Raw genomic sequence first — 13,626 nt, forward strand, 5'->3', positions numbered from 1 at the left:
AAAGGAATCACAATATCAGGTGGGCTTGATATATGGATCCTAGAACACTCAGGGTCCCCCAGTTCTGCCCTGAGTGCATGATATAGATTGCTAAGTGCAACTTCTGTAGGTTGGCTCTTAGTCTCCTTCAGGGTTCTGCCCTGGGTCCCTGAAGATTTTCCTAACGTCTCATTCCACTTAGCTGTGGTTTCTCTCAAGATGAAAAAGTTTGCTCTGGGTGGAGTCCTATTATAATCCTGTGGAGTTTTGCTTCAGATCCTTGGTATCTACCCATTTTCTCTCTGACTTTCCAGCCTTTGAACAAAACACACAATCCTATGAATAAATCAAACTTCCTGGCTTGTCCAGGAAGTGTTTAATAATTAATCTACACAACCTGGACCCTGTGAGTGACACTTTTCCTGCTCTGAGCCACTAAATTAGCTCTTCTCTGGACCCAGTCACAAAGTAAAAAAGTCAATTTAGAACCAGAGATTTTCTACATTTAAAAACAAGGAGACAATGTAATCAGAAGTAGTTAATAAATCTTAACCTTTTCACTTAAAAAAAAAGGCATTTTGTTAACTACTCAGCTTATTACCAAATGCCTTCTCAGACTGAACATTAGCCTTTCATAGTTCTTCCGCCAACAGCACTGACTGAGAATTTCCTTAGCGCTCTACCACACTCACTGTAGCCCATTTGCTCTGACATTTGTTTTTTCCCAGCACACGTTTGTTGTCCCTTCAGATGATCTTAAATAACCGAACAAAACCAGTAAAGACCACACACTTCTTTTTTTTTTTTTTTTTAAAGATTTTATTCATTTATTTGACAGAGAGAGATCACAAGTAGGCAGAGAGGCAGACAGAGAGAGAGAGGAGGAAGCAGGCTTCCCGCTGAGCAGAGAGCCTGATGCGGGACTCTATCCCAGGACCCTGAGATCATGACCCGAGCCGAAGGCAGCGGCTTAACCCACTGAGCCACCCAGGCGCCCAAGACCACACACTTCTTAATGTGGATTTGTTTGCTTTTGGTTGACATGTAGGTGAATGACTCTGTCATATCTGAATTACTTTAAGAGTTCTCCATCCACCTAGGTAAGATCTCATACTCTGGAGTCAGAAGTTGAAAAAGTCAAAAAGTTGAAGTCAGCCCCATTGCTAAGTAATCCCGGAGGAGGAAGGTAGGGGGAGGATATCTGTGAGGGGACTATTAATCTTTTTATATTTAATAACAAGTATTAAAGCTTTACCTCTTTGCATCTATGCAGACAAATTAATTTCTAATCTGTTGCCCTGTAAAAATTTACTGGTCTGGACTTGGAATAGGGTCAGGGGCAACAAGGGTAATTGCAAAGGAAGAGGAATTGAAGGTCACGAAGGGAGAAGTACTGCGGGTTTTATTATTTTACTCAGAACTTCAAAATGAGAAAGTCCCCCAGCTTCTTATCTTAATAAACCTGACATAGGAAGCTCATTGGCAGAGGTTGGGGTGGGGGAGTACATGAAAAGGTTGGGGCATGTAAAAACAAATTATGCCTTTTTTCCTCTTCCTGTCTGGTTTTCCCAGGAATCTATGTTCATATGGAATATAATTGTTTTAGGAAGTCTGTATTCCACCCGCTAACGCTTCAGTGTAAATAGAGAAAGGTAACAGGCATTGTCATAAAATTCCATAAATATGAAAGTGTCAGTAAATTTGCAGACAGACCCAAAAAGTCCACAGGCCCAGTGGTAGCCCTTACTAATCTCATTACAGGGAGATTACGGAAAGCTAACGATCGATGGATTTCAAGGTGTCTATTTTTACTTGAGCTAGTGGTAATTATTTTATGATGCAAGTTTTGCATTTTTTTTGCCCTCTAAGATTTGCAAACTTTACTTTCTGTTGTGAAATTGTGTAAAAGTGAACCAAAGTCTAATGTGTCTTCCTTGAATTTTTAGGAACTGCAAAACATAGCAGCATCCGAGGGTCAGGTGGTAGTCCTGGAGTGCCGGGTCCGAGGAGCACCCCCTTTGCAAGTCAAGTGGTTCCGACAAGGGAGTGAAATTCAAGACTCTCCAGATTTCAGAATTCTACAGAAAAGTAAGGAGAGGTGCCCATTTTCCCACATCCATCCATTTTCTTCTCTCAAACTTCAGGAAAGGACTTAGTCTTTCAAGATGAATTGATTTTTTAAAAAAGATTTTTATTTATTTGACAGAGAGTGAGAGAGGGAACATAAGCAGGGGGAGTGAGAGAGGGAGAAGCAGGCTTCCCGCTGAGCAGGGAGCCTGACGTGGGGCTCAATTCCAGGACCTTGGGATCATAACCTGCCCCAAAGCTAGATGCTTAACGACTGAGCCACCCAGGGGCCCTTAGCTGAAATGATTTTTATTTTCGAAGAGAAGTGAGACTGCGTAATCAACAGATAAGTGGGGTCCGGTAAATTAAAGCCATGGTGGTCACTTGTGTACCCCTTTGAAAGTTTGATAAGAGCTGTATGTTCCTTCTTCAGGAAGAAATATTACATATATTTGAACTCAAAGTTGGCCAAATAATTTTAGGAGGTTTACAAGCCTCCTATAAGCCCTTCTATGAGTCATGGTTTAAAACACTTCCTAGTGTAAGCTGTAACTGGAATTTGGGCTTCTGTATTTATAGAAATATAAATGGATCTATTATCACTCTATCTTTTGTATTACGGAGTTCCTTATATCCTGCAGACATGTCCTGGACAAAGAGAGAAAGATAGGTAGGTTTCTTATTAATGAAACCCCATTCTAATACTCTGTTTTGTTTTTTTTTTTTTTCATGTGGCAAAAAGAACCTAGATCTACAGCTGAACCTGGTAAGATATTCTCCCCCCTCCCCTTTGGTTGTGTATCTTTTGGGTTTCAATAGTTCTTTGTTTCAGTTTTAAAGCCATAAGCCGAACAATGTTTTTGCAGTTCCCTGGAAATACAAAACCCCCTTAAAGACAATATCTTCTTTATCATGGGGTCCGTACACTCCATTTTATACCAGCTTCTTTATTAGTAAAACATTAAGTTTCATTCAGACAAGAAGGTCAACCTCGGTGACTTAAGGCTTTTTTAAAATGTAGTCTTTTCTGTTCAGAAAGCAAACTAAGCTCATGATGAAAAAACATGCTCCTAAATTTCCAGTAGAAAAGAACCATCTGCCACATACTTCTGCTGACCAAAACCTACTAATGTCTCGACCCTCCAGTTTAGAAATGTGTCTTCTATGAGAGCGGCCCAAAGATGTAAGCAAGGCCGACCACTGGCATTTCTCATTTATGTCCCCTGAGCTGCAACCTTGGAGTTGAAGAAAGTCGTCTTGCCCTAGGAGCTCTCTTAATGACCAGGTCACTTGGCGTCATCAGAGAGCTGTTATCTAGGAGCGCCAGGTCTGACTGGTCCCCTGCTCCAGACTTCTTATATACTTGGGACTCCCCATGAACTACAACAGTGTTTGCAAAAGAAACAAAAATTTTTGTCTGCATTTCATAGGACATCCTCCTCGAGACTCACTTCCTTTGCGTTTCTCCCATCAGGAAAATGACCAGTTTCACAGACTCCTTAGCAAAAGATAGAAAAACTGATTTGTGCCTCTGCCTCGGGGTTGAGCAGGCTCTGCCATTATGTCCCTTAGGAGCCAAGGTTCTGCTCTGTCCCTTCTTGGGGGAACTTAAAGGTTCTCTGTGAGCAACTGCAGGTCTGATGACCAGAGTTCATCCTGAACTTTCATAACTGAGCATTGGGCCATTAAAAGTAGGGTGTGATCCTTTTAGTATCCCAAGTTTAAAAGATGCTGAGTAGCATCCTCAAAGAACAATGGGGTTTGATCTACTGCCTTCTTGTCATGATTAAAACTAGAACATGTTGTCCCATCTAATGTGTTAGTCACCACATTGAATACTACAGTCACTTTCCAAAATATGGAAATATATAATTTCATATTTTGTCTATGATAGGTCTTCACATAAAATTGCATAATCCTTGTTCCCTGATAACATGGTGCTTTAGAAATTCAGTCTACTGCATGAGCCCACAGGAGGGTAGCAATATAAAAGCACCTGCATATCCTAGCAATATGAAAGTTTCTTCTCCCAGTGTTTGCTGAATTTTTTAATTTGTTTCCTTTCAGTTAGATCTGAAAGCATTTAAGAAAACAGACTCTTCCTTTCCAACGATAATAGTAGAATATGCTGAAAACAAATATTTTTTGGTGTAGAACTATGTCAACCAAATCTGTCAATATGGGGCAGGGGCTATTACAAACAAAACACAGCTAGTTTTCTCTGATCTTTGATAATTTCTCTATAATTATATTTACCATAATACTAGAATTGGTCCTTTGTCTTTAATAATGGAGCATCAAAATTCTCTCTTTCAGGAAATCTACAATTGGCGTGTAGTGTTAAATAAAGTTCTAGATCATATTTCTTAAACAGAAGTTTAAACACATGAATGGCTATTTCAGTGACTGCTTATGTGAACTGTTATGAGTGAGAATTTCAGAACAAGCCAATGTTAAAACATATTTGAATTTAAACAATGTTTTGGCATGCCTGATTATTATTATACTAGATAGGATTATGATTTATTATTAGCCAAATGTTTTCCTTACATTGACCTTGAAGTTGACTGTTGACATGGTTGGGGGGAAAAAACAAAATACATACTGAACTGTGTACTTTCCTTAAGTGACCTGATTGACTATTTTATCCATTAGGTCACTGAACTTATTCAGCCATATAAAATGGATCTGGCTTGCCCGATAGCTTCCCTGATAGTTTTTTAGCCACTGTTAAGTGGAAAGGACAAAAACAGACATGACTACAATACATCGGAGGAAAGAGATAAATTTTATAGGACTAGGCCAAGTGATGTTTTCCAAATGCTAAAACATAAATAGCTTTTGAAATTCAGGAACATATTTAAGCATTCAGAGTTCATTACCCTCTCTTCCTACTCTCTTCCAGTCCTCTGAACTTTCACTCTTGTTCTCTCCTCACTGCCTGGTGCTCACTTGGTCGCTCTCTCCCTCCTCCCCCCCTTAATCTCTCTTTTCATCTCTCCTTTTCCCTCCTTCCTTCTTTTTATCTCTTTACTCTTCTTCCTTTTTTAAAAACGTGTAAGATGTGTTGAAGCTCTAGAAATAAAATTGAAATTCACTCGTACCTAGCTGTAGCCCCATTAGGGATTAGATATTAAGATAAAGAAGGACCTAGCAGATTCTCTCCTAATGCATTTGAGAAACTAAAACAGGTTTTTCTTGTCACTACTGTGTTGTATCTGTCTAATGTGTTTTACACTCCCTTCTCTGTCTAGACAGAAGTCAGCTTGCATCACAAATCTTTTCAGACTGTTTTGTGAATTAATAGCTAGTCAGCTTACTTAAGACCAACATCCGTTTGTCATATTACCTGCTCTGGCCTCTTTCTTTGACATTCTGACTTTATACTGATTGAATCCTTCAAAGACTCGTCTGGGGCGGGGGTGGTGTGGAGGCACAGAACACTCATTTGACAGCTGTTAATACTCAGGCCCTTACTCAGCTGTCTGGAAGCAGCCACAAACTGTATTGAGTTACTTCTATAGCATTGTCTAATGGCATACAAAATTAAAAATACTGTGTCTTGCTGACCGGGAAATTATACATATAAAAATACAGTGCCTTGTACTTTCAGTACGAATCTCTGCTAACCATTGCTACCCATCATCTTAGATCTTACATCCCCGAGTCAATGTTCTGATTCTGTGATTCAGAATGTGAAGTTAATTATACTTGGTAAATGCAGTAAGGTGCCGAGTTGTAGGAGAGCGATGGTAAGGATGCTTGAGATCCCAATAGACTGTCTGTAGCTCAAAGTTTAATGCAAGTCCAGGTTCAGATGGTAGGCTAAACAAAAGTGGGTTGTGTGAAGCCTGTGGTTCTCGAACCTGGGGCACCACACCAAATCGACAGAGGTGTGTCGTGTTTGATGTTTTTGACGTAAACACAGTGATACTCAACATCTGATAAATACAACTACTAACTTGGAACAGTTCAGAGTTTCAACTTCAGAGCACTCTACATTCTTCTCTATGACATCTTATCATTTTGAAATTGAGTTTTTGATGTGTATGAGTTGACAAAAATCAAGTGCCACGTGAAAATCAATGTGGAACGTGAAAGGACGCTGGCTGGGGCCCATCTGATCTCGAGTCCTGCAGTAAGCACAGATGTATGTGTTCATTAGTTAGTAATTGTGCTTATTTAAGAATAAAATAATAACTTTTCTTTAATTTATATATTTTTTTGCAAATAATAACTTGTTAAGATCTAAAAACTTACACGTTCTTTCAAAATAACTAAATACATGAAGCTCTTGGGTCTATCTTTGGGCTGAGGAGCATCATAAACTATTACTGAGATGCTTAGAGCCCCACAGACTAAGAAACTTTAGTTTGATCTCTGGGGAGAAAGGGGAAACCTCAAGACCCATTTGAGAGTATATAAAAAAGAAAATTGAGTGACTCTTAGAATTCCAAATTCTCAGTGCTCCTACTCGCAGTCATCTTCTGAACTGACCTTTTGTAGTGCTGGCCTTGGAACATTTCCTCGCCTGCCAGAGCCTGAAGGACTCCTTTCTGGGCAATCCGAACATCCTAGGAGAAAGAAAAATTGATACATGTGATACGGGAGTTTCTCCAATAAAGAGGCCATCCACATTACCATAGCGGGAAGGCCAGAGTTGGCAAGCTCCTCTGTCTTGTTCAGAGCTTCCAATTAACTCAGAACCATGTCCGACAAGAAGAGAGAAAAGACCTCTGAAGAAACATTTGTCATGGGTGATCCAGAAGAAAAGAAGCAACTCCCTTGAAAAGCAACTTGGATAAAACAGACTTGTAGAGAGAAGAGAATGTAAAAGCAAAACAACACTCCTCACAGATAAGAGAATTAGAGCATCCAAGAAGTAAAAATTAAAAAGATTTCAGAAGAGGGGAGGAATATTTGGAAAACAAATAGTTCTTGGAATGAAAAGTTGGTAGCAGAAATAAAAGCTGAGGAACTGTCCCACAAAATAGGGCAGAAAGACAAAAAGGAATATAAGAGAACAAAGGTTAAAAAAAAAAATTAGACTATGCTGGAAAACCTGCTTAAGTAGACTACACATGTATAATTGGGATTCCAGGAGAGAGAACAAAGGAGGGGGAGAGGTTATCAATGAAATAATATTTTTAATTCTCCAAACTGAAAGATACCCAGTTTCCAAATGGAAAGGATTCACTGCATACACAATGGGTGAAAATAAATTCACAGCAGTGTATTATGAAATTCAGAATATGCAGGACAGGGAGATGATTCTGCCAGTGTCATGTGACACTGAGACTGACACTTGAGAAAACATCAAGTCACATAAAACCAACAAGATCAGAATGACTTAGAACTTCACAGTAGTCAGGCTAGACACAAAGAAATGGTGAAGCAAAGCCTTCAACATTCTGAAGTGACGTTACTTCCAACTTAGAATCCTAGATCCTGCTGGGGCGCCTGGGTGGCTCAGTGGATTAGGCCTCTGTCTTAGGCTCAGGTTGTGATCTCCAGGTCCTGGGATTGAGTCCCACATCAGGCTCTCTGCTAGGCAGGGAGCCTGCTTCCTCCTCTCTCTCTCTCTCTCTCTCTCTTTCTGCCTGCCTCTCTGCCTGCTTGTGATCTCTCGCTGTCAAATAAAGATAATCTTAAGAAAAAAAAAAGAATCCTATACCCTTCCATTCTATATGAAGATGTAGTCAATAGTTTGCCAACTTGCAAGGTCTTGGAGGTTTTCCTTCACAACTCTTTATATAGGATGTGCTCGACCATCAGCAAAGAATTCACCTAGGAAGAGCCGCATTCACCTAGAATTAACCTAGAAAGAGGTACCAGAAGCAGGAGATCCAGTATAGGCAAGAGCCAAAGGGAGCCTGCAGGAGGGTAACAGCTGTGCATCGGGGTGGAGTAGTGTGTTGCAAGAGACAGACGCATGGACATTTTCATCACGAAGAGCTCATTGCCACTGCTGTGTCCTTTACCCTGATGACGGAATGGCAGTGTACTGAGCCTGACCCAAATTCTCTTTTCTCTTGGCCTTTCGTGCTCTCTGCTCCCTGCCCTGCCTCCTGACTCAGCTAAGAACTTTCGTTTCATTCCCTCGCCCCATTCTGACTTGATCTGGTGCTGAGATTTGGAAGCTGGCCACACTGAGCTAAAAAACAAAGTGTGGGGACCTACTCCACCAGCTCTTCCTGCTGCCTGTGCAGTTCCTGCCCACACTTGGCCCAGCCAGACCACCCCACCGAGGTAAGCCCTCGGCTTCCCAGGACTGCTCATGACACTGTCTGCGGATTACTTAGGTAGGGGCTTTTGTGAACTCACCCGGAAGCTGAAGCGTGTTTACACCCCAAGATAGTTCCTGTGAACTTTCTCAGTGACAAGTTTGTCTTTTCTTTATGCTTATGACTCAATTTTTTAAAACTAAACACATTTTTTTGAAGAATACATATGTAGTAAACATAATGAAAATCAGAAGACTGGTTATGTCAAAAGGAGAAGAGGAAGAAAGATTAAATTGGGGGCATTTCTAAAGCTTTGGTAATATTTTATTTCTTAGACTTAAAGACGGCTGCACAGTGTTTTGTTTTACTCCTTTAACTGTGCATTTAAAATATCTTCTATATAAGATAGTTAGCAACTGTAAAAAAATCCTTTTGAAAATTTATGCAAACATTATATTTACCCATACGGAATCTCATTTTATTGATTTTAATATTTTTTATTTTATTTTATTTTTTAAAGATTTTATTTATTTATTTGACAGACAGAGATCACAAGCAGGCAGAGAGGCAGGCTCTCTGCTCGCGGGGCTCGATCCCAGGACTCTGAGATCATGACCTGAGCCGAAGGCAGCACCTTAACCCACTGAGCCACCCAGGTGCCCCATTTTAAATTTTTTTTTTTTTTTAAGAGCTTATTTATTTATTCGACAGAGAGAGAGATCACAAGTAGGCAGAGAGGCAGGCAGAGAGAGAGGAGGAAGCAGGCTTCTGGCTGAGCAGAGAGCCCAATGCGGGGCTCGATCCCGGGACCCTGGGATCATGACCTGAGCCAAAGGCAGAGGCTTTAACCCACTGAGCCACCCAGGCACCCCTCATTTTATTGATTTTAGTCCAGATTCTTTTTTATCAGTGGTGTTAGACAAGCCATGGTTTGGTAGGTAAAAGCTGAATTTCTTTTTAGTTAGGCTAGACCCCAAAGAGGAAAAAAAAAATAAGGGCTGTGAAGGAAAGCATTTATAAAAATGTTCCCTTATTACCCAAAGGACCTAGTGGTATTATCCTTGCTGCCTCATCATATTATGAGGTTTGGCAAACAAAATTATTTGTATTTAACCAAGTGTTAAATACATAAAAACTTTGAATGAAACTCAAGGTTGAATTCTGAGAGATATTTATATGATTAAGTAATTTTTAAGTAACTATTTAAAAAAACAACCAGCAAAAATAATTAATAATTTATTAACTTATTACATGCCATCAAAACTTTTCACTTAGGAAAAAAATGGATTAAAATGTATCATAGAGTTATTGATAACTTTAAATATTTTCCATCTTCTTAAATGGACAGTTTTTAAATATAGATAAGTCTCTAACTGCCTTTATTTGACATAAGCAGTCATCCCTTGGTTTCCATTTCTCACCAAAATGCATTTTACAGATGTCTTAAAGGGCTTTGTTCAAATAAGATGCTACTGGATGAGAATGTAGTATTACAACCTAGCTCATCTCTTTTCCTCATGGCTTTCTTCATTTGTATAATGTCAGCCATATGAGCCTTGGTGGAAGCTATGTTCAGTTTGTGATGACATTTCCCAGAGAAGAAAAGCTGAACAGCCCTTGGGGCCCTCTGTCTGGAACAGATTTTATCCAGTACAAATCCTGCGATGTAGCAGAGCATGGGGACCACTAGAACAGCCCAGTGCTTTTCTTTCCTTTTGTTGTTCTGAGAGTTTGTAGCCTTTTCTACCTGTTTCGGCAGCCATAGACTCTGTACATGACTTTGCTTTTATGCAATAAGAGTATTCCTGAAAACTCATATAAGATGAGTTTTGCTCAATCAAATTTGAAAAATCTTTTTGTAAAGCTAAGGTTTACTTTGTCCCTGCAATCTGAATTTCATCCATACATTTCTTCAAAAGTATTTATGGGGAGGCTGTGGTGTAAGAGAGGCTGACCGCATACCCATGTGAACAGAACAAATGCTTCCTGCTTTCGCAGAGGCCAGAGTTGAGGGCCCAGAACTGAGCAGACATTATACAATAAATTATTTATAGCTGTGAGTGCTGTCTCCAAGCAAAGTCTGCCATCCTAAGATTACAGTACAGATAGTGGATCTGACCAAGTTTAATAAAAAAAGACTTCTCTGAGGAAGTCACATTTGCGTGGACATGTCAGGTGGAAGGCTTAGAGACAGAAAGGTCTGTGGCTTTGCAAGGAGCAGCTCAAGAGTCAGAGTGCCCAAAGCTCTGAATGAAAGAAGGAGAGAGGCACAAAAGGAACCTGGCAAGTAGCAGCCACCTGATCATTGGCTGTGGTTCTGTGACCACGGTGAGGATTTGTAATCTGTCCTCAGAGTCAATGAAGGATGTGGCCATGAAAAAATTTCCATTCTCAAAGTGGCCTTCTGGTTTAGAAGAAGCAACTGTATACATAAGCTCAGGGTTTTTAAAAATGGCATAACCAGAAATACCCAAATCACAGATAATATAAGAAGGAACTTTAAGGTTGTCAAGATCATCACTCTAAAACTGCTTTACGCCATCCCTGCTACATAAGGGTTTATCCTTTTTCTGAATGTAGGTTTCAAGGCACAGAATTCGGTCTGTGTCTACAGTTAGGGCATCCTCAGGTATTGAAGTGGTGATGATTTCTCCAAGTGTCTCTAGAAACTCCATCTTTTCAGGTATGGATAATCCAAGGTTGGGAGACCTTTCCTGAGAGCACCAGGCATTGGAGAGAGAGTGCAGGGACTCAGACTAGAAGCACCTAGGTGCTGCTGAAAGCCAGGAAGGCTTCCTGGCTCCCAGCAGCATCTGCTACAGGGAACAATGGTGACCAGCCTCGGACTGAAGCCCATCTCTCAGAGGACAGCCAGGATATGAGGGTCTGTTTCCCCAAATCTCAAAAGATTAGGCTGTTCTTTCCTTCTGATACCAATATGTCCACATTTCAAGCCCTATTCCAGGATATCTTGTATCTCTGAGGACGCACAGCACATCTCCTTCTGCAGATGTATTTCCTATTAAATTACTTGGATAGTGAGAGTAATTAAAATTTTCAGATTCAGGAAACTCATTGTTTCTCATCTTAAATCTTTCTTTGCTTCATTTCACACTGAAATCCTTGTGTCTTGAGCTAGAAAAAAATACATAACTAGAGAGGCTTTGTCCTTTGGATGGGGGTATGGAGAAGAAAAGCTGGCTCATGGGAGGCAGGATGACTATTTCAGCATTTTGACTTTATCATTAATTATTCATGACATTGAGAGAACCACTTTGGACCTCACCTGAAGAAAGGAGAGATTTGGGCTAGTCAGTCTCTAAAACCCCTTACAATAGTGATGTTCTAAGTTTTGCCCTTCTCTGGTTAAATATACTTAACTCCTTCTGTAACCATATGTACTCAATTAAAAAAATTCCCAGTCTCTTGTCCCTTTCCAGATACTCCTCACTTTCCAATGGTTTAATCTTATGTGAAGCTCCAACATGAATTATTTCCACACTTTTATCTTCCTCTTCAGTTGGAAGGCCAAGAGCTGTGTACAGTACAGACAAGAACACATAGGATTATCTCATTCTCTCTTATCCTGTTGTTTTTCTTCTGGTCAGTGAACTTTTTAATCACATAATAATTGTGTACTTCAAATGTATCCGTGTCTCTGGGAAGAATAAACATTGTTAAAATGTCTATACTGCCTAGAGCAATCTATACTTTAAACGCTATTTCGATCCAAATTCCACCGGTATTTTTCAAAGAGCTGGAGTAAATAATCCTAAAATTTATATGGAATCAGAAGAGACCCCGAATTGCTAAGAAATGTTGAAAAACAAAAATAAAACTGGCGGCATCATGTGACCTGATTTCAAGCTTTACTACAAAGCTGTGATCACCAAGACAGCATGGTACTGGCATAAAAACAGACATATAGACCGGTGGAACAGAGTAGAGAGCCCAGATATGGACCCTCAACTCTATGGTCAAATAATCTTCGACAAAGCAGGGAAAAATATACAGTGGAAAAAAGACGGTCTCTTCAATAAATAGTGCTGGGAAAATTGGACAGCTATATGTAGAAGAATGAAACTCGACCATTCTCTTACACCGTACACAAAGATAAACTCAAAATGAATAAAAGACCTCAATGTCAGACAGGAATCCATCAAAGTCCTAGAGGAGAACATAGGCAGTAACCTCTTTGATATCAGCCACAGCAACTTCTTTCAAGATATGTCTCCAAAGGCAAAGGAAACAAAAGCAAAAGTGAACTTTTGGGACTTCGTAAAGATCACAAGCTTCTGCACAGCAAAGGAAACAGTCAATAAAACAAAGAGGCAACCCACAGAATGGGAGAAGATATTTGCAAATGACAGTACAGAAAAAAGGTTGATATCCAGGATCTATAAAGAACTTCTCAAACTCAACACACACAAAACAAATAATCATATCAAAAAATGGGCAGAAGATATGAACAGACAATTATCCAATGAAGACCTGCAAATGGCTATCAGACACATGAAAAAATGTTCATCATCACTAGCCGTCAGGGAGATTCAAATTAAAACCACATTGAGATAGCACCTTACACCAGTTAGAATGGCCAAAATTAGCAAGACAGGAAATAACGTGTGTTGTGGAGAAAGGGGAACCCTCTTACACTATTGGTGGGAATGCAAGTTGGTGCAGCCACTTTGGAGAACAGTGTGGAGATTCCTCAAGAAATTAAAAATAGAGCTTCCCTATGACCCTGCAATTGTACTCCTGGGTATTTACCCCAAAGATACAGATGTCGTGAAAAGAAGGGCCATCAGTACCCCAATGTTTATAGCAGCAATGGCCACGGTCGCCAAACTGTGGAGAGAACCAAGATGCCCTTCAGTGGACGAATGGATAAGGAAGATGTGGTCCATATACACTATGGAGTATTATGCCTCCATCAGAAAGCATGAATACCCAACTTTTGTAGCAACATGGACGGGACTGGAAAAGATGATGCTGAGTGAAATAAGTCAAACAGAAAGAGTCAATTATCATATGGTTTCACTTATTTGTAGAGCATAACAAATAACATGGAGGACATGGGGAGATGGAGAGGAGAAGAGAGTTGAGGGAAATTGGAAGGGGAGGTGAACCATGAGAGGCTATGGACTCTGAAGAACAACCTGAGGGTTTTGAAGGGGCCGGGGGTGGGAGGTTGGGGGAACCAGGTGGTGGGCATTAGGGAGGGCACGGATTGCATGGAACACTGGGTGTGGTGCAAAAACTATGAATACTGTTACTCTGAAAAGAAAAAAAAAATGTATCCATGTCTCTCAAACCTTTACTGATTGAGATGAAGGTGAGCAGAGGTGACCATGCC

At 40.2% G+C, this 13,626-nt stretch overlaps 1 protein-coding gene across 1 annotated transcript in view; it reads left to right on the plus strand.

The window, feature by feature from the left end:
• Nucleotides 1-13,626, plus strand: part of PALLD (palladin, cytoskeletal associated protein) — a 387,801-nt gene that overhangs the window by 168,165 nt on the left and 206,010 nt on the right. The window contains exons 6-7 of the mRNA XM_044224820.1: nt 1,926-2,067; nt 2,789-2,812. Coding sequence (XP_044080755.1) covers nt 1,926-2,067; nt 2,789-2,812 — 166 coding nt within the window. The remainder of the gene's footprint in view (nt 1-1,925; nt 2,068-2,788; nt 2,813-13,626) is intronic.

The sequence above is a fragment of the Neovison vison genome, chromosome 11 (assembly GCF_020171115.1).
Source record: "Neovison vison isolate M4711 chromosome 11, ASM_NN_V1, whole genome shotgun sequence".
Taxonomy (NCBI): domain Eukaryota; kingdom Metazoa; phylum Chordata; class Mammalia; order Carnivora; family Mustelidae; genus Neogale; species Neogale vison.